The sequence below is a fragment of the Geotrypetes seraphini genome, chromosome 5 (genome assembly GCF_902459505.1).
Source record: "Geotrypetes seraphini chromosome 5, aGeoSer1.1, whole genome shotgun sequence".
Classification (NCBI taxonomy): domain Eukaryota; kingdom Metazoa; phylum Chordata; class Amphibia; order Gymnophiona; family Dermophiidae; genus Geotrypetes; species Geotrypetes seraphini.
This window is the reverse complement of record NC_047088.1, coordinates 204,851,232-204,873,402: the sequence shown is the minus strand read 5'-3', so window position 1 is coordinate 204,873,402 and position 22,171 is coordinate 204,851,232. Positions and strand designations below refer to the sequence as shown.

The 22,171-nt window shown below is 45.9% G+C and overlaps 1 protein-coding gene across 3 annotated transcripts in view; it reads right to left on the bottom strand.

Annotated features, from left to right (window-relative positions):
• The window catches only part of LRP2 (LDL receptor related protein 2), a 442,478-nt gene that overhangs the window by 125,412 nt on the left and 294,895 nt on the right, over positions 1 to 22,171 (bottom strand). For all 3 annotated transcript variants that reach the window (XM_033945766.1, XM_033945765.1, XM_033945768.1), the window contains 3 exons: positions 13,869 to 13,988; positions 11,767 to 11,898; positions 5,826 to 6,027 (listed from right to left, as the gene is read on the bottom strand). In XM_033945766.1, coding sequence (XP_033801657.1) covers positions 5,826 to 6,027; positions 11,767 to 11,898; positions 13,869 to 13,988 — 454 coding nt within the window. The remainder of the gene's footprint in view (positions 1 to 5,825; positions 6,028 to 11,766; positions 11,899 to 13,868; positions 13,989 to 22,171) is intronic.

The window sequence follows — 22,171 nt, the reverse complement described above, 5'->3', positions numbered from 1 at the left end:
TCCACTCCCTTAGTGCTTGCTCTCCACCCCCATTTTTGGTATTCCTCTGATCTCTCCTCCTTTTTCTAAAGTTATATTGTAACCCTATGCAACTCCCTTAACCCATGGACAGTGGACGTTGCCTCCACAGCACCAGCTGACCTGGGACGGAGATGACTCTGACCAGCTGAATTTAAGTTCTTTGTGGCAAACTAGAACTCTACTCAATTTCTTTTTTAATTCTCTTAAGTCAAACTACTATATTGCTGCATGAAATAACACATGATAACTGTTAGCATACAGTGCTGTGGTAATAGATTCTATGGGTACACCCTATTTTAACTAATAGCCACTTTCTATGGAAGGAGGCAGGAAACAGATGAAGAATGGGCTGGTTATGGCTGTGGACAGCACCTTGTAGTAAGTAAATGATAACTGACCATATGATGCCAACAGAGACCACTTTATAGATGCATTTACTACACCTAGAGCAGTATCCAAAACCCTCATCCCCTCTGCCAACATCCTCAATAGATATCTTCCTGCACCCCAAACACCCTTATCCTCTAAAATCCTCATCAGATATCATCCAGTCTCCCACAGCTCCCCCCCCCAAAAAAAAAAATAAAATAAAAAAAATCTGGCAGCCTCAACAAGACCCATACTCTCCAATGACAACCTTGGCTCTTATTAGTGGTTTCCTGGTATAGCCAGGGGTGGGCCTGGGCCACCCATCAGCAGTAGTCAGCTGAAGCCCTGCCAGTTAAAGACTTGGCCCCAGTACCTTTTAAATTCTTCAGTACCAGACCAGAAACCAGCAGCAACTCATATCAGCTGCTTGTGCCAGCCCTAAACTTTATTTCTGACCCAGGTTTCTGGTATGGTCCCACAAAGAGGAAGTTACAACAGAGGGAAGGCTCAGGGCTTATGCAAGCAGACAGTATGAGTTACTGCCATCCCAGCAATGAAGGATTTAAAAGGTACCAGGGCGGAGGTTCCCATGTCTACCCACTTAGGGTAGAGCCCACCCAAAGGGTATATCGCTACGCCCCCTGCTGGTATCTAGTGGGAGAAAAAACAATCCCTGGATATCCTGGTGCTTCTGACTTCTACTTTTTTGGTACTACCACTAGGGATCAAGCTATAAAATAAGGTGTATGTGACCTTATTTAGCAACTTGACACTGTGCTGAATGGCCCGCACTTTCCCGATGCTCATAGGAACACTATGAGCACCGGGAGCTGTGCAGGCCATTCAGCGTGGCTCACCATCCTAAAAACTGCTAGTGCAATTTAATAGAAGAGGGGGGTAAGTGGACATACCAGAAGACTACCACCAGGGTCATAGATGCTGTTGTACAGTGTTAGTACCACAGCTTTTATTCTGAGCTCAAAAGTGATACTTTAGCTATGTTTTGCAAATGTTCTGAGTGCACTATGGGGCCTTTGGAAAATGTAAGACTGTACATGATCAGCCACGGTTGCTAGCATCTTGATAAATGCAGTATGTGCCTACACATTTTCTTTGGTCCTCTTCAAGAGGTCTTTTGGTGCAGCTGTTTTGAGAAAAAAGGTATAAAAAAAAGAACATTTAGGGATAAGGCTAGTCTAGATTGGAATAAGTTGCCAGATGAACTTGGGGGAGGAAAGCAGTGAAAGCATTGCTATTTCCTTGATGTTATGCTAACTGGAGTTTTTAATGTTTTATGATTATATACAATCATAATTTGGCATTTTATAACGGCAAAGAGAATACAGTATATACATTTTATAAATAAACTAGTCTTTAAGCCCGTTACATTAACGGGTGCTAGAACATATGTGTGTGTGTCTGTCTTTTTTTCTCTCTCTCTCCTTAGCCGCTTTCTTTCTTTCTGCCTTTCTTTTTCCTTGGCTGTCCATCACCACCCCTTGCCTGCTCCCCCTGTCCATTTTCCCTTCCTTTTACCTCCACTGTGTCCACCACCACCCCTTCACTGCTCTCCTTATGCAGCAGCAGCCCTTCTCCCTTTGTTTTACCTCCCCCCTGTCAAGCAGCACCTCTTTCCTTCTCCCTCTGTCCAACATTAGTCCTCCGTTCCTTTTTCTTCACCTCCCCTGTCCATCAGCATCTCTTTCCTTCTCCCCCTGTCCAGCAGTAGGCATCCCTTCCTTTTTTATCCTCCCTCCTCCTTCTTATCCCTATGATACTCTTACCTTGCTCTGCCCCTGATCAAAGGTTCCCGACAGCTGCCCAGTTGCACCCATTGGAAAAGTTCCCACTGCCGCATCCCGCACCCCTCCTGACGCGGCTCCCGCTGTCCTTTCTGTCTCTGGCCTCCTTTGCCTGTCTGTCTTTCTGTGTATCTCCCTGACTCTGTGTCTTTCTTCTTTCCTTTATGTCTCCCTTCCTCCCTCTGTCTGTCTGTCCAAAGCAGCATTCCATCCCCCTCCATTTCCCTCCCCCCACACCAGTTCCCTGTGCACCTGCCCCTGTGTCTTTCTTATTTTCTTTGTGTTTCCCTTCCTCTCTCTGTCTGTCCAAAGCAGCATTCCATCCCCCTCCATTTCCCTCCCCCCACACCAGTTCCCTGTGCACCTGCCCCTGTGTCTTTCTTATTTTCTTTGTGTTTCCCTTCCTCTCTCTGTCTGTCCAAAGCAGCATTCCCTTCCCCTCCATTTCCCTCCCCCCCACCAGTTCCCTGTGCAGCAGCATTAGCGTTTCCTCTACCCCCCCCCTTTCCCTTCCCGCGGGCCGGACTACAAAGGTGGTGATTCCAGCAGCGCTTGCATCAGTCTCCACACGCTGCTTCGGGCCCTTCTACTGCCCTGATTTACTCTGGCACGTCCCTGATGACATCATCAGAGGCGCGGCAGAGCAAATCAGGGCAGTAGAAGGGCCCGAAGCAGCGTGTGGAGACTGATGAACACGCTGCTGGAATCGCCATTCGGGCCCGCGGGAAAAGAAGGGGGTGGGCGGCAAAGGAGAAACGGAGATCGGCGGCGGCGGCAGGAGAAACGGAGAACGTCGTCTGGTTGCGGTCCGGCTTGTGGAGGCGATAGGCTGGTGACGTATTAGCGCGCGTGCGCACTCCTTAGGCCACAGACCTACAGCGCACGGAACACGCAAATAGGAATGCGCATGCGCGAGTTAGCCTTTTATTATATAGGATAAATAATTTCCAGCAATTAGGGCCAAATTATATAAACGGCGTCCTGATTGTAGGCAGCCAACTGCTGCTTAAGCAGCCAATCGGGATGCACATTTTCTAAAAAAAAAAATAAAAAATCTCCCGAGGCAGACCGCCTACATTGGAGGCGTCTCTGGGAGCCTAGGGAGGTGCACAAGCCCGCTAAGCTCTCCTAAGGCTAGGCTAGGCATGTATTGGTATGGAAGTAGCCTTAGGCGGGCCTAGGCAGCCATATGCGCCTACCGAGGCCTGCGGTAGATGCATACAATGTAGGACAGCAAAATGCTGGCCTACATTGTAAGCAGATGCAGCCATTGAGTTTAGCGGCGCGATTATCCATCCCCCCATACATCGCTGGCAAGAGGGATGCCCAGTCCCTCCTGCTGGAACCCTCCCACCCTCCATGTACTTCACCGGCAGGAAGGATGCCCAGTCCCTCCTGCCAAAACCCCCAACCACCTGTACATCACGGGCATCCCCCCACCAGACCCCCAGTCCACCCTCCACCTGCCCCAGACCACCCTCCACCCCTTCCAGTCCGTCCTCCATCCCCTGGACAGCCACAACCCCTTCTCCCCTGAGCCCCCCTACCTTAAATGGTTGGCCGGCCAGAGGCATCCTTCCTACGTCCAGATGGCTGGCCCACCTTCTCAAGAATGGCAGGCCTGCCCCTTCCCGGTGCATCGTGGGATGTGCCAGGGAGGGGCCTTAGGCCCTGATTGGCCCAGGCGCTTAAAGCTCCTACAGTAGGAGGAGCCTTAGGCACCTGGGCCAACCGGAATCTTAGGCCCAATTCGCAGTGAATTCTTATGATGCACTGGGAGTGGCCTAAGATTCCGATTGGCCAGATTCCTTAGTCATTCTGACTCATCAGAGGAAAGGCCCTGCCAGAAATGATCGTCAGTAGCCTGCTGTCACTTCAGATAAACAAGGGAGGGAGCGAGCGAGCGAGTGAGAGTGTTCGTGGCTCAGGACCACCACCTGCTTTTGCTACTTCGGGGCTTAAGGGAAGGAAGGATTGGAGATTTTGTCTCAGGATTGCTGCTGCGCTGGAGATTTGGCTTGGGAGGGGGGTGGAATTTCGATCTGTGTTAGAAAATGTTTCTAACACACTCTCAATCTACCAGAAAAACAGATATCCGGCATCCACCAATCAAGTTTCAAGTTTATTAAAATTTTGCTTATCAAACTTTTAAGCGGTGTACAAAAATAAAAATATAAAATCTGGGTTGTACATACTGATTACAATACTAGACATACATTTTCAATTATGGACAAAAATTAATGGACGAAAGGTTAAGGGGTAGAAATACAATGGCAGATAGGATAGAGAGATGTGAATGGTAAGTACTGTATTTTTCGCTTCATAAGACGCACTTTTTTTCCATCCAAAATTGGGTGGAAATTTCAGTGTATCTTATGAAGCGAAGGTAACTTTTTTTAAACACCCCCCCCAACTCAGCCCGGTGTACCTTTTTAAAATGACCCACTCGTTGGGGGTACGCGGGCTGACTGCTGCCTGCCACTGCTCCCTTCTGGCTGTCGCTGCGCCGCAACTCAAAGAAGGGAAGGGCCAGCGTGCAGCAATTGCATGTCGCTGGCCCACAAGCCTTCTCCCGACTTCAGAACTGACGTCAGTTTGGATGTCGGGAGAAGGCTTGTGGGCCAGCGATGTGCAATCCCTGCACGCTGGTTCTTCCCTTCCCTTCTTTGAGTTGCGGCGCAGCGGTGGCGGACCGGGGCCAGAGGAGGAAGAATTGGCGGAGGGTAGGCAGGTTTCAGTGCGCAGGGAGGGAGGAAGGCAGTTTCCGGTGCAGCAGAAGGACAAAGGCTAGTAGGCAGTGAGGGGGCACGAACTCGGGACATGGGAGGGAGGTGGTCAAAGAACAAAGGCTGGAAGGGGGCACGAACTTGGGTCATGGGAGGGAGGGAATAGAAAGGGACAATTCTTGGGCCCGAGTGAAGAAAGAAAGAAAGAAAGGAAGGAGACTCATATAATCACCAGACAACAAAAGTAGGAAAAATTATTTTATCTTCAATTTAGTGATCAAAATGTGTCAGTTTTGATCATTTATATCTGTTGTGTGTATTGTGTGTATATGAAAAATTAAATGAACAGCCTGGCAGGGAAGGGAAGACAGTGTTCAGAGCCTGGTATATATTAGTACACAATTTAGTTCAGAATGTTTTTTTTTTCTGGTTTTCCTACTCTAAATCTAGGGTGCTTCTTATGGTCCAATGCGCCTTATGGAGCGAAAAATACGGTATATTAGGAAAGGAATTTCATCTGTGTGGTGTACGGTATTTAAAGACTATAAATTGAAAGCGTCTTTGAATAAAATGGTCTTCAAATTCATTTTAAATCGATCTTGCATGGATTCCTCCCGGAGGTGTGTTGGCATAGAGTTCCATAATTGGGAGGTAGTTACTGAGAATATCTATATGCGGGTAGTATCATATATTATTTTGGTGTAATAATGGCATTACTAAAAGGTGTTGATTGTTTGATCGAAGTGTTCTGGAAGGGGTATAAGGGATGAGTAGTCTATCGATAAATTCTGGAGTGTGATAAATTCTGGTTTTAAATGTTAGCTGGATAACTGAGATTCTACTGCATTTATTTTTTGTGAATAGGCTAGTAAAATCTTAAATCACATTTCCATATACTACTACAAACCTGAAAGAATTCCTGATGCACAGTCCATTACTGCATGTAAATTCATTTTCCATGCAGGATCTTCTTGTACAATTTTGCTGCTCATCATAGCCATCGGCACAATCAGCGTCTCCATCGCAGACCCAGGTTTGGGGGATGCATTTTCGAAGGGGAGGTTGATTGTTCACACACGTGAATTCATTCCTTGTGCAGTTGCGGTTAGCTTAAGACAAATCAATGCATTAATATACAATATAGCACTGAAATAATTTAGTAGCTGCAATGATGAAATTCATTTTGTACTACAGGCAATCCCCAGGTTAAGAACATCCGACTTACATTGGACTCATACTTACGAACCGGGGTTATGCTTCTTCCTTCCTGTTCCAACGCAACCCTCTTCCCACCTTCCTGTACCAACGCACCCCTCATTGTCCTTCCCTCCCCCTGTTCTGTGTCCCAAATTGATGCCTCCCTCCTGCGGGTGTTTACCTCCGCTGGCTGGTTTCCTCCTCCCAGCCACACTTATTTTCACAAAGTCATGAGCAGCAACTCCTGCATGCTGCCCATGGCTGACATGGAAGCCTTCCCTCTGATGTCAGATGGAACTCTTTCTGGGTCAGCCACGGGCCACGTGTAGGAACAGTGGCCATGGCTTTGTGAATGGAGGTACAGCTGGGAGGAAGGAGTAGACCAGAACAGAAGTGCATATCAATGGGGGGGGAGGCAGCAGTCCACCCCAGTTGCAGCCAGCGTCGTGAACTTCTCCTAGCAGTGACAGTGAGAGGGAAGGGGATGAGAGGGGAGGGGAGGCAGAGAGAAATGCTGCACCCAATTGGGGAGAGAAAAGGAGGGAGAATGAAAACCAAGGAAGGGAGAGGAAAGGAAAAAGAGATGCCAGATCATGGGAAAGGAAGGAAGGAAAGGAGATACCAGACCAGAGAGGGAGAGATGCCAGGGTATGGGGGGTAGAGAAGGGAAGGAGACAGAAATGCTTGATCAGGGGGAAGGAGGGAGGGAGGAAAAAGAAGGAGAGGAGATTTCAGATCATGGAAGGGGAGGGAGAAATGGAAGGGGAGGAGAGGAGAGAAGAGAGATGCCAGGACATATGGAGAGGGAAGGGAAGGTGTAGAAGCACAGGGGAGCAGTGGATGAGAAGATAAAAGGCCTGATGTTGGTGAAGAGGAATAGGGGAGCAGTGGAGAAGAAGAAAGGCCTGGTCTGGAGGCACATGAATGACTATCCGCAGGGCAAGGAGAAGGAAGGCAGAGCTTTTCTTTCTATTTAAACTACAGTACTTTGTTTTGAGGACTGTTTCTTTAATATTTTTATAGACCATGTACTGTACAGGAGAACATAAATACACACAGATTCTCACATAATCTGAGTTACATAAAAATTCAGCTTAAGAACGGTTTCAAAAACAGAACTCGTTCTTAGCCCAGGGATTGCCTGCATTTGTGTACATTCTATTTTCCTAGCTTGACCCACTATTAAAATCAAAACTTTTGCATAACCTTTCCAGGCCAAATCCCTGCTAACCACAGAAATTCTATGCTGAGTTGTTTCTTTCCACTTCACGCTGCTGTAGTATCCTAGAAGTCAGCGGGATGTGCAAACTGAGCATGGGTGAGGAATCCCAATGTCAGCATTTGGACTTCCAGGTTACTGCAGCAGGTTGAGGAGGAGGGGAGCAGCTGAGCTGGGAATTTCTGTGGCTGGTGGGGCTTTGGCAACCCCACAAGCCATTTAACAGGTGCATTGCCTAAGACTAAAGTGGTGGTGGGGGGGACCCAGACCCCCAAGGCCTCCCCATCTACATCACTAGTGTATAAGCACACATACAGATGTATATACCAATAATCTGCCTTAGCACTACTCTGTAACTTATGCGTATTTTCAATAGCGCAGAATTAACAGGTGGGCACACACAGGCAGACTCCATGTAGGAAGCACAGTGACCAGTATGCCTATTACTTAAAGAATCTTGTAAGTTACACAAATGTTTCCGGCACATAGGCACACACATACCAGCTCTGTGGCAGATGTTGGTGCTCAAGCCTAAGTTATTCACATGAATATTATCCTGCTATGCTGGTATTCTATAAAGTAAAATAGGACTTACGTTCAGTTAGGTTGCATCTATTACAGCGTTGTAGTAGTAGTTGGTGAAGCTACATCTTACATGATTGTTCTATTCTGCTTTTCTATACAAAAATATTCTCGAAGTTCTAAAGCCTTATTGACTTTCCCAATGGTGAAAGGTTGTAAACTTAAAAGATATCAGGCCTATCAGGCCGCAGTGTGGGATAAGGATTTTAAATCTTTGTTAGTTTCTTCAGTTTCTCATTTTCATTTTAGAAAACAATTGAAAGCTTACTTATTTTCAAAATTTGGGGGTTCTTAAATTTCTTCATCATTATTTGCATTTTTTTTTTGTTAATCTTTTGTAAACCGCATAGAACTTAAAGGTAATGCGGCCTTGAAATTGATTTTATGTTATACTAGTTTTTTAGCCCGTTACATTAACAGGTGCTAGAACAGATGTGTAGACTTAGGCATTTATTTATTTCTTTCTCCCTGTCTGCTGTCTGTCTTTCTTTCTTTCTGTCTCTCCCCCCTGTCCAGCAGCACCCCTTCCCTGCTCCCCCTGTCCAGCAGTAGCCCTTCTCCCTTACTTCTACCTCCCACCTGTCCAATATTACCCCTTCTCCCTTCCCTGCTTTATGTCCAGCATCCGCTAGGCCAGCCCGCCTCGCATTATCGAAGTGGGCCGGCCTAGGAAATGCGCCGCGGCTGCTTGATGAAACCGCAGCTGCTGCTGTTGCTGGTCCGGGGATGAAAAGAAAGTCAGCCGGCTTCGGAGGTCGGGGCAGGAAATCAGCTGAGGTAAGCACTGCGCATGCGCGACACGGAAGCATGGATCATGATGCATGGACGCAAGGAGTTTCAACTGCGCATGCGCGCTAAGGGTTTTATTATAGCAGATTATGTTATGTTTTATGTTCATTCATTTAATAGGGTCCTATATAAGTGCACAGATACAGAATTATACTTTATCAGAGCAATTCTATAAGAGGGCACTTAAGGGATGGTGCATGGTAGGACCTAAAGCAGGACTGTACAGAATACTAGTGCAATCAGGTAAATGAATACATAGGCCCAAATTCTATACAAGACGCCTAAATGTAGGCGCCTTGATCGACTTGCCTAGCTAATCCAGGTGCCTAACATAAGACTCCTTTAACAAAGCTGCAGTAGAGGTTTCCACCGCGGGCCGGTGAGGTAAATGTTCCAACGCTCATAAGAATTCTATGAGCATCAGAGCATTTACCTCACCAGCCCGCGGTAGGAACTTCTGCTGTGGCTTTGTAAAAGCTAGCATTAATTATTTAAAAAGAATAATCAGCAATTACAAGTCATAATTGGCAAAAATTAAAATTAAATGCACTTTTAGGTATGCTCCTAGTCCAAGGTGCCTACCAGAAAGCAGGTGTGGTTAGGGAGTGGATTGTGGGTGTGTTTTGTATGTAGGTGCCTATTTTGGACTTAGATGTTGGTAAGCACCTAATGTACCCCCCCCCCCTCTTTTTCAAAATCACTATAGTGTTTTTTTAGTGCAAGCTGGTGCACTGAATGCTCTGCGCTGCTTCTGACGTTCATATAGTTCCTTTGAGAATTGGAGCAGCGCACTAAAAACCGCTATCACGGTAGTGTAAAAGGGGGAGGGGGGAGAGGCGCAATATTTAGGCCAAGAAAACCCTGGCATAAATAGGTTGCACATAAGTTTAAGACACCTACCAGTGCCTAAGTCCATTAGGCATGATTCTATAAACAGTGCCTAACTTAAGATTGACGTGCTATGCACCGCATTTGGGCATGAGCAGTTATGTCGCTACAAAGCTGCAAATATGTACATAACTTGTAGCAAGGCTCAACAAAATCCAGTTGCCAGTTTGCTATGGTGCCTAAAAATTGCACACTGATGCCCAGGATTTGTTTATTTATTTATGTACAAAATTTATATACCGCTTACAAATCTAAGCAATTTACAGTCAACATACATATTATTTTATAAGACACGTGTGTGCGTGTTGCCACAAAATACACATTCCCTACTTCCTCAATGCAACTCAGTTCACTGAAAACGTGAGCCCTAGAGTGCAGGAATTTTCACTATGGAGGTTTCAGCCACCTGCTCCTCTGTTTTGGGGCTGGCTTCTGAGGCCTGACATAGTATTCTATAAGTTACAGTATGTATGTGAGTGAGAGCCCCGTCCGTGCTCTGCCTTAGCTCCACCCCTGTGTACACCCCCTTGCAAATACGAGCTATCCAAGATACAAGGGTTTTACAGAATAGTGCTTAGGCAGAATATTGACATGTACACATATATGTGCATACGATAGTAATCTAAACATTTTACACATGTAACATGTGCATAAATGATAGCATCTAGGTTATAGAATTTCCCCCTCCATGCTTAACTATTTAAGCAACTGATGACGGTTAAGTGTATAAATGTAGATATTTTATAATATCATACCTACTTTCTGGGAACACCCTGACCTGCCCTTGCCCCTCCCATGGCCACACCCACTTTGGAGTTGCACACTATGAAATTTAGGCATGCATGTTACTGAGGGCTAGATGCACAAAGCACAGTCGTTAAGACTGTGCGGGTCACTGTTGGCCGATTTTTTTAGCTGATTTTCAAACAGCTATCCATGCTCAAAAGGCTTCCCATGCAAATGAGTTGAGTTGGATGTCTGCCCTAATCCCACCCTACCAGTTGTTTGAAAATCGACTCAACATTTGCACAGAGAATCCCTAACAGCTGAGTTCTAAGGAAAGCCCCGAAGTAGCATCCTGCTACTCAGCTGTTCGGGGCAGGAACCCTTTAAAAAAAATTTTAATAGGCACAGACGTGCATGTGTTACACACGCACAACATCTGTCCCCATTTTAAAAAATGTGAGCTGCCCCAATGACTCCCACGATGACCCCAGTACCAAATAATCAACAGGAGGGATGCCCACTCCCTTCTGCTGCTGCCATGACCCCCTACCTCTGAGCCAGCTAAAATTGGCAGGAGGGATGTGTCAACAGATATGGGGGGCGCATCCAGTGGCAAAAGGGAATAAGCATCCCTCCTGCCAATTTTTTTTTTTTTTAGGAAGGAGAATGGGGAAGGGAAGGGGTTGGTTCATGAGAGGAGATTCTGACAGCATTGGGGTACTGGTGGTACTGGGGTTGTCGCGGGGATACCCATAGAAAAAAAAAAGAAAAAATCAGGCAGACTTATCGGTAACACAGTTACTGGCAGGTCTAGACTTTCGGCTTTTCCAGGTTGATCCTACCAACCCAGTTCTGGCATGCAAGTTTAGGGCATCAATCGGATACCTGGTTTTAATATTAATGACTTCATTTGCATGCCAGAATCGGAGAATGTAGGACTGCACGGAACACCATGTGGTGAGCCGTTTTGGGCATCAGGTCGGCAAATACGATCGGTTGCTATATCAGTGCATCTAGCCCTGAATGGGGCATAGGGCGAATCCACACATACTGTAACTTCTAATTACTGCCAAGTACTTGTTAACTGCAATATTTTATTGTTATCACCTAATTAACTAATTACTTTAAATATGGATCTGTGATCTATGTCCAAAATTGCACTCTCAACTTTGGCAAACCTAGAAACATACCACTGGATTCTGTATATCAAGAAAGAGCCATAGCATTTTGAAAATTTACCACAGGTACAAAAAGAGCTTATGAAACTTCCTTTACACTAAACCATGAAAAAAAAAAATAGTTTATCTTGTTTCTAAGCCAGCAACAATGGCATTTGGTATCACACATTGGGATTTATCTAGCATCCTGGTGATGTCACCAATATGAAGTTCTCAGGGAACAAAATATTATAAAATGGACCTGCCTTTTTATGTCATTTCACACTTACCACAATTATGCCTTTGATCTTCATCACTCATATCTCCACAATCGTTGTCACCATCACAGATCCAGGTCACTGGAATACACCGGCCATTGTCGCACGTGAACTGATAACTTGAGCAGGTTTGCACCTGGGGTACTTAATAAAAAAGAACATGTCTTGTCTTTGTTAAACTCTTTGGAACAGATTTGCTTTGGGAGGAACAGTGGCATAGAGAGGGTAGGAGGTGGCCAGAGCCGTGGTGCCCTCTGCCCTTTTCTCTGTCCCCATCCCCCATCCCACCCAGCCCATGCCTTCCCTTCTCCCCTGTACCTGTTTAACCCTTTGCTAGCTCGAGCAGCATCGTTAACCTGCTGCCCGCGCCAGCCTCGGCTCTCCCTCTGACATCACTTCCTGGTTGGAGATACTGCTCGCGCTAGCAAAGAGTTAAAGAGGTACGGGGGAGCGGAGAGGAGGAGAGGTGCCGGCGCCCCCACTAAGACAATGTCCACATCAGTCTGCCCCTGACCCCTCCCTTACTATGCCACTGGGGAGGGATATATATGAGGAAAGAGACCATTTGGGCAACATTCAAATTAAACCTGCATTATTCCACACGGCATACCTGATATGTCTATACGTCTCCTGCACTAAAAGTCCTCGCATACTGTCCAGGGTATAGTAAGAAGTCTGGAAGGGCCACATATTTCCTCTTAGCTCATCCCCCTCTCCTCTCCTCCACCACCACTTAAATCGTACCTTTGCTGATGGGGTTGCCTAGGCCCCACTAGCCAAGGAGATTCACTGCCCAAGCTCCTGCCCATACTGCCTGAGCAATGCAGAAGTTGCCAGCACACTTCATAGGGTTACCATATTTGTGAAGTCATAAAAGGGGATACATGACCTCACACCAACCTCATTTCACCCCACTCCAACCCGCCCCTACCACTGCCTACCACCACCCACTTCTCACACCTTAGTCCCTCTTCCTATCCTCTGTACACTTTTAGTGCTTCTCTCTCTCTCCTGCCAATCCTTCTCCCTGTGGGTACTTCTCTCTCTCCCTCTTTCTCTCTCTCTCTCCCCACTCCCTCCCTCACACCCTCCCCCCACGGGTGCTTCTCTTTCTCTCTCTTCTCATTCTCCTTCCCTCCAATCCCCTTTCCTGTGGGCACCTCTCTCTCTCCCCTCCCTCAAACTCCCATTTAAAGGTATGTCTTGTTGGTTTTTACTTGTTTTTTGAAGATGTTGACTGGATCACCAAGCAATGTTTTAATTTTAATCATAAAGTTTTGTTTGGTTCCAGCTTGATCGGACATGTTAAACGCTGGCCACCATTGGTGTACTGATCAACAGAAGATAAGTTGAAAATAATTTTCTTCTATCTTTTAATGTCTTCTTTAAGCATAGCAAAGCACAGAGCTTTTTTCCATTTTGACGGAGGATTTTTGCCAATGAGGTGATCACTTAACCACCTTGAAACCACTTTTGTGGAAGTGTGTTTACAAATTATCATTGACTTTTCACAATATCTGAGTCTTTTTGGGCCTTTATCTGATATCACGTTTCTATGCTTCTATCAAAAAATGCCCCAAAATGTTGAACAAAACAGACATTCTCATAAATGATTTGGTAAATGTCAAAAATGAAAATTTTCTCACCAGACCCCCCTAAAAATTGCCTTTACCCAGACTCGTTAAAATTGTGCAGGCTTCCATTAGCCAGCTCTTGAGCATCATTCCTGGATGTGTCAGTCTGGGCAGGAAAACAGCATCCATACCATACATGACATTCCTAGATTTCAGCTGGTGTAAATCCTCACTCACTGGGCATGGATCCCAGAACCAAACACTGTTCTATAAACAATGACCAACTTAACATACTCTTTATAGAACAGCATTTAGAGCTCATTCTTTTGGCATAATATACAGAATTTAGTGCAAGATGGAAACTGGGTTTAAATAAATGCTATCAGAGAATAAACCAATCAACATGTTCCTGCTGTCTTATTGGCAACTATTTATTACTGTTTAATTAGGTAAGTTTTTTATTTTTTGCAGCATCCAGCTTTACAGTCTTTTGGTTCTTCTGAAGGGCAGAAGGTTGCCCATTTTAAAGAAAGAGCTTACCACAAGAAGCAGGTTCATCAGATCCATCAGAACAGTCCATATCCCGATCACAATAAAAGTGAGCAGGAATACAGCGGCCAGAGGTACAGCGGAATTCTCTGTCAGTACATGTCAGGGAAACTGGCAGAGGGAAGAAGGAGATTACTCTTTTATTCATCAACATCAAGCAAAAATTGCTAACAATCTAGAAGATACCTCAAATATTTTTGTGCATGAAAGACCATTATGAAATTTCATCCTTCTTTTTTACTAGGCAATTGTTTGTGTTTTCCATGTGTAACTGAAGTGAGAGATTTGGTTAATATGAAAGCGGTCTAGCTTGTTTTCTTTTCCCTAGAGTCGTACTGACAATCTGCAATATTTGCAGAGCTAACTTTTCACATATAGGGTTGGTACTGGTATGGTAAGTTTCTTAGTGTTCAATTGTAGTGTTTTGTGTTATTTTGCACGCTGTAGCTTAATTTCAAAGCACGTGGAGGGGCATAATCAATAGATCGTATAAAAGCTCTATGCGTCAGCGGCGTAAGACGTCCAGGGAAATGTGTCGATAATGGAAAGATGTCCAAGTCAATCGATTATCGGCACGAAAGACGTCCAACATAGACACGTCCACATGCGCTATACCGAAGCGTCCAACTTTACCTACCAAAATGACAACCGTCCAAACAAGACGTATATCTATTTTCGCCGCGATCCGCTGGACGACTTGCTAGTCGTATAGCGCTCCTTATCTATTAGTTGTCCTGGCACATGTCCCACTGATGTCACACTGTCCCCAATAACGCCCTGCATGCCCTTATATAAGCCACCACGTGGAAGTGCGATCCTTGTGGGTGTAGTAGGTGTTGTGTGAGGAGTTAGGAGAGTGGTTGGAGTTTGGTGGAGGATAGGATAGTTTTATTGATTACTGAGTGGGATCGAGTGATCGGAGAGTATTTCTGTGAGTGTGTGTGTGAGAGCAAGTGAGAGAGAGTGCAAGGGTGACAGACAAGAGAGACAGTGTGAGTGATTGTGGGAGTGAGAGATCGTGTAGTGAGGAAGGGTGTGTTAGGAAGAGTGTGTGGCCACCAGGGTGAGTGTGGGAGAGGGTGTGTGAGTGTGTGTGTGAGAGAGCTTGTCTGAGTGCGTGCGGGTGTGATGGTGGAGCGAAGGGAGCCAAACTACTCCCTAGGGGAGACAATGGCAGAAGACCACCCCGCAATGTCGCCATGAGGGCCTGGTCCAGAATACGTGACACCCTGCAAAGGTGAGAACCCCCTAGTACCTATCACTATGTAGCCAAGGTGTCCTAGTCTCTAAACCTGTCACCTATTGCTCCCACCCCCATCTTTCAAGGAACTGCTTGTTTATTCTGTGTTCCATAACTATATATATATATATATATATATAAAGGAAACATAGATAGATAGATAAAGAAGGATAACAATATCTTGATAGGCAGATGTTTCATTTCTGGATATGTCCCTACCTCATCATATACATGACAGATGTGATGTGCTCAGTGCCCTTATAACCCTGCATATGTTTGAAAAGGACTGTCACCTGACCCTATTCTCCACCATATCTTTCTTGCAGGCGTTATAGTGTGTACCGGGACCTCGAGTCCCTGAGGCGCAGGTAGCGCAGGATCCTCCGGGAGAATCCAGCCCTCATCCGGCGCACCAGACATCGCCTCAGAGCTAGACGTAAGTGGCAGCCCCCCCCCCCCCAACATAGTCAGTAGCACAGGTATGGCAGCTACCATGTAAGATATACCAGAAACCCTGAAACGTGTAGGTGACTATCAGATGCTAAAAAGCTATAATGGAGGAGCAGGAGGTAATTGTCACATCAATGAATATCTCTGCAGTTGATATCGGCGCTGGCAGCATACTGAGTGCTCATTCTCTCAACCCCTGCTCTGCAATGAACTGCATTGTCAAGGAGGCATAACAGCTTCTGAGGGATATACGCCACATGTTGGTCTGGAGGTCACCTTCATAGCTCCAGACCAATGTCAGGCCTGCTGTTGTGGAGGCATATATCCCTTGTTCAGTTATGCCTCCTTGACAATGCAGTTCATTGCAGAAAAGAGCTTCAGAGAGACACTATCTGATTCTAAGCATAATGTGTGAATCATAGTTGCACCTGTCACCCTCTATCCTATGTCATATCATGTCTGCTACCTCTCAAAGCTCACCTTCCTGTGAATGTGCTCTTCCTTGGCAGCTGTTCTGGTATGCAACCTATTGCCACCCAAAATGTGGGTGATGAGATACCGGTCAGTCCACTGTGTCAACAAATACATCAAGGCCATTCAGTGTCACCTGCATATGCCGGCCACCTTTTGTTTAGATGCATACGGGTGTAACTGTACACAGAAAGTAGTGTACATATGTGTTCACACACTGGCCTGACCTGTCTCCCACTTAGTCTCACTGGGTTGGGTGTGGGGGGGGGGGTTGATAGGTAATTGTGTATGTAGTATGCAACCAATGCACGCTATGGTAACTTTGACCTCATATTCTTACTGCACACAAGTCGCACACAGCATGCTGCTGAGGGCATAGCCCAGGAGGTGGTGCAGGACATGTGCCAACAGGCAGCCAGGGATGCAGTGGCAGAGGCAGAGGCAGAACAGGAGGTGGAAGGCTACTCTGCCTCTGAGGAAAGTCTGCCACCTGAAGATGTGGTGGAGGTCTCTGATGGGGAGGACCAGGCCCAGGTGGTAGAGGCAGAGGTGGAGGCACAGGTTGTGGCGGAGGAGGACCAGCAGCATGTGGTGGAGGAGCAGGGAGCATGGGAGGTTCCTGATGTGTATGCCGACATGCCCCCTCTTGAAGGGGAGGAGGAGGTTGCGATGGAGGCAGCAGCCCCGGCCCCATGCTACGATGTGCAGCCATTGGCCCCAATAGTTGCTCCCCCTCCTGAGGCATATGGACAGCTGCTGAACGTTGTGGGACTAATGTGCAGCGAACTGCAGGAGGGGAGGCGCGAAACGATGCAGACCCTATAGGAGATCGTCAGCCTTCTGCGGCAGCTGGTTGCCATCTTTAAGGAGCCCATTTAGGGGAAGAAGGGGAAAACCTGAGGGGCAAGCTGCCAATGGGCCATTGAGGCCCCAATTATGTTACCAACAGTGTCCCTGACAGCTCACAAGTAGCTGGCAGAAATCCAATGACTGAAAGGACATCACACGGCCTCTCCTTCACATATTCAGGAGACTTTACCTACTGTATCTCATTGGGACATACTTGGATGTTAACCTACTTGATGTTACTGGCTGTCATGTACAATGCTGTCACCATATGCTCTGCCAATGATTACAAGTGTTGAGATGTGATGTACAGATGCAAACTATACAGTGATGGTTAAGGTGTGCAATAGTTTCACTAAAGGTGTGTTCCAATCCCATGACTAAGGTAGGAAGACATGCATATGGTGGGACAGTGTTAAATGCAATAAGGGGTACCCTCCCCATATCAATGGGAAACAGGTATGCAGTGAAATGAAGAGACCCTACCATCAGAAGGGATGTGGTGAGGAGGGCATAAAGATTGACACTGCAAAGGTGGGAATGCTAGGCTGCATTCCTGAGGTCACAAATAGCTTCTATAACCTATGGGCCAATGGATGATGATGTAACTAGGCCAGGGGTACAGGGAGCACCATTGAGATTAGAAGCCGCAACCTCTGGAGACAGAGGCTGCTGCAGCAGGACAACCCTCACAGATATTTGCTGACCCTTACAAATGAAAAGGTATGTGAGGCTCAGAACTGCTTGCTTACTTTGCACAGGTTGGAACAGTGTTAGGCATGTTGGGGCAACTGGACAGGCGTGTGCCATGTTGTTAGCATAAGTATGATATTGTATTTTCTCATAATGCATACATATTTGTATGGCGATTGTTCTATGACAGTCTGTTGTGAGCAGGTGTTCTACCATTCATGTCTACCTCAGCAAAGGTGTATGCATTTATATTTGAATCATGACTACAAAAACAGACCAAAAATAAATACCAGATATCTACCTCTAAACTGGGTGTCATGTGTGATATCTTGATATCATGTCACTGACCTGCACCTAACAAAAGGGCAGGCAGGCAGCCAACTGAAAGTGGGAACGTGGCCATCTTGTAAGTAAGATCTGGATGAGACCAGGACCATGTCACATGCAGGACCTGAGACAGAGGTTGTGTTAGTCACAGTTCAAGAAAAAGGGGAGAGATGTAGACTTGGGATTTCCATGATTTGCAATGGATGTAACACCTGACTGTCTGAATAGCTCCCCCTCTTTCTAGAGGCCTGTGCTAACCCTTGACTGAAGGGACATATTATGATTGAGGACTCATGTCAAAGGGAGCTGGTGACTGCTGTGCAATGCTGCCGTTCATATGTAATCAGTTAGATCCCATAAGAGCTACACATGTGCGAGGTGAGGCACTAGGAAGCTGACCAGTATCAACTTAGAGGGTATTCCCCCCCCCTCCTAATGACACCAAAAAGCTGTAATAGCTGAGCCACCAACAAGGCCACACATACACCTGTGGCCAGGATCAAGGGTGTGTAAGGAATGAATCCCAGGGGAGGGGGGGTGGTAAGGTGAAGCAACAATTGGAGGCAGAGATCCTGAATGGTGGCCTTGTCGAATCAGTATCGCTACACACACTGCTGGTCAGTGAGCTCAAGGAAGCTGGAGCGAGGCCTAAACAGTGTCCTATGGTGAATTCGATGATGGGGCCTGTCATTCTCCAGCTCCTCCTGCAGAAGGAGTTCAACAGCAACCACCACATTGACCCCTTCCATGGCCCACAAAGAAAGCACCCAGCAAAGAAAGCAGAGCTCATTAAAGTCTAAACAGGCCCCAGCCAAGCAGTCACCAGACACCCCCCTCCCCCCCAGGGATTGAGGCAGGTGGTGAAAGAGAACACTCACTCATGCCACACGATAGAGACCACAGTGCATGAGTAAGCTGTAATAGATGTAATAGAAAGAGCTGGTGATAGTGATAGGAGGTAGGTGGGATGAAAGAGGGGTGTTTGCAGAGGTGAATGAAACGTGAGAACATAAGTGGGGAGATTGAGATAGAGATGGTCAGAGTGAGGGGGTCCACACACATGAAATTACACACCCTTCCCTTACCTGTACACAGGCAGCACATACTCAGGAACAGCTTAGACGTTGTAAAAGCAGGTCTAAGTCAAAACGCTACTTTGAACGCACAGAGCAAACTGATTTACCTTTGGTTATCGTATTTGTACGTTTGGGGCCTAAACCCGTCCTCGGAACGCCCCCGGAACACCCCCATTTTGTACGACTTACGTTGCATATTTTGCGGTGTAGGACGTGCAGCTGGCCGACCTTTGATTATGGCCGCTTGAACGTTTTGCTGGGTAAGACGTCCAAACTCCGACTTAGGCAGTTTTTCAGACATTTTTGTGTTTTGATTATGTACCCCATAGATGTCTCAAAATAGCAACAAAAAAAAATGTACATCTGCCAAAAACATCCAAAATATGTTTTTGGAATAGCACAATTTGGACATCCTACATTGCAGTTCCTCCATATACCAAGGGAGTATGTTTTAGGCAGGGAGGGCCTAAAATTAGGATGTCCAACAGCAATCATTATTGAATGGGAGGAAACATTCAGTTCTAAAGAGAAGGTCATTTTTATTTAGACTTGTTTCAGCCAAGTCCAGGGTACAAAAGGTGCTCTGATTGAGCAGATGACCATTGGAAGGATGAAGGCAAGATTCCTCAAGAGTCCACCAGTGTTTATTGATCCCCTTCCTAGGCTACCCCTACACTCTACAAAATCATCAAAGTGGCTATTTTTGAAAAACGTGCTGCCAGACAGACTCCTTGTAATTGGGTTTTGTTTTGTTTTTGGCATTCATAATTGGGGAATTTAGGGCTCCTTTTATCAAGCCACGCTAGCGGTTTAAAGCGCGTAATAGCACGCGCTAAATCACCGGCTTCGCTAGCCGCTACCACCTCCTCTTGAGCAGGCGGTAGTTTTTGGCCAGCGCAGGGGTTAGCGCGTGATGAAATGTCGCACGCGTTAACCCCACTAGTGCGGCTTGATAAAAGGAGCCCTTAGTTTGCAAAATGACTACTCATTTTGGATATTTCCATCTAGAACTCCCAATTCTGGAGCAGGAACACAGATTGCTGCAGCTGTTTCTGACAGCTTGCGCATGGCTAAGATTTTAGTTAGAGTGTGTAGTATACCAATCATTCAGTTGGAAGCTCTAGATCTAATACTCCCATTTTGGTGCTCTGAAACCCCTGATGCAGCCCGAGTATGGGTGAAACATGGTCCATGTTGGGTACTATTAAATAAAGGACTTTTTTCTATATATTGAACTTGGATCTGCTCCTTTCTGAACAACAAAATGAAAGACAGAAACAAATGGGTAAATATTCAGCCAATGACAGCAGGCAGGTGTTTTGGACATTGCTGGCATTATCCCCAAATATTCAATGCCAGGCTATGTCTGGACACCAGCATTGAATATCAAGGTTTAAGTGGTGATATTCAGACTGGATAAAGATAGGATCATGTGGTTCTATTTATCTGGTTAACTCATCCAGTTAAGTTCTGAATATCGGCACTTAACTAGATATGTGCCTACTTTGCCCCCAGAATTTTTTTATTTTATTTATTTATTCAATTTTCTATACCATTCTCCCAGGGGAGCTCAGAACGGTTTACATGAATTTATTCAGGTACTCAAGCATGATTCCCTGTCTGTCCCGGTGGGCTCACAATCTATCTAATGTACCTGCCAACAAACTAGCTTATTTTTTCATAGGAGGAGCGGATGGTTCGGTGTGAAGTATCCTTGAAGAATACTATTGAAACAGGATATTTAGAGAGTCCCAGTAGAGAGGTTTTAGTAATGGCAAAAAAAAGCAGGAGAGTTTAAGAGGAAGGCATTTGAATATCTCTCCCTTGCGGTTCCCTTGATGATACCATAGGCGAAACGGGGTCTCCTGTAGGGAATTTTCTTTGGCTGGATTATTTGAATGTGACTGCAAGCAAATACTGAAGATAAGTACAGTGGTGCCTCACACAACGAACTTAATCCGTTCCAGGAGCAAGTTTGTTATGTGAAACGTTCGTTGTGTGAAACGCGTTTTCCCATAAGAATACATGTAAAACAAAATAATTCGTTCTGCAGCCCTACATTTCCCTCCCTCCACCTCACCTTATATGCAGAGTTTGCCAGCTTTCTTTTTCACCCAGCCGCACGCTTTCAAAAAGCTGTGCACGCGCAGCTGCTGAAGTTGATCAATGTTCTCCTCTCCTGCAACTTCCGGTTTCCGGTTGCGTCAGAGGAGAAGATTGAACAACAGAGCATGCGCGCATGTGCTGCTCTTTGAAAGTGTGTGGCTGGCCGAAAAAGAAAGCCGGAAAACTCGGCATCTAAGGTAAGGTGGAGGGAGATGATGGAACACTGCATTCAGACAGGAGGGTGCTGCTGTTCCCGGCTCACATTAGGAAGCGGCGAGAGTAGTTCCGCCCCCCCCCCGGGCCCCTCGGGCGACTTCGTTGTGTGAAACGAAGTTCGTTATAGGGAGCAAGACAAAAAGTTCGTTATGCGCAGCGTTCGCTGTGCGAGGCGTCCGTTATGCGAGGCACCACTGTACAATGGTTTTCATTTTTTGTTCCAGCAGTATGGATTTCTGCTTAGTGAGAGTATGATGTTTCCAGTGTGCGTTTAAAACCTGCAGTGGGTATACTACTTTTGCTCTAAGAAAATATTTCCGTGGAGTTTTTTTCTTTGAGACCTATGATGACTAGAAGCATGCTTGGTTACAGTTGAATCTGGTGCAATGCAATTGGACTTTAATTGAGGTCTCTTTTTTCTCCATGTTTTTTTTATTTTGGAGCAACCATTTCCAGTTCAGGTAGATCTCTTGCATCTTCTTCCATAAAGACCGAAGCAAAGAATTCATTCAGTCTCTTCGCTATGGCCTTAACCTCCCTCAGTGCCTCTTTTGCTCCTTGATCATCCAACGCTCCCAGGTTTTCTGCTTCTGATGTATCTAAAAAAATTGTTATGAGTGTTTGCCTCTTTTGCAAGTTTCTCTTCATATTCTTTCTTAGCTTTCTTTATCAATGCTTTGCATCTAACTTGCCAGTGCATGTGTCTCTTCTTATTTTCTTCATTTGGATCCTTTTTCCATTCTTTAAAGGATGTTTTTTTGGTTCTAATAGCCTCTTTCACTTCACATTTTAACCATGCCGGCTCTTATTTCCTCTTCTTTCCACCTTTGCTGATACGTGGAATACATCTGGTCTGGGCTTAAATCATT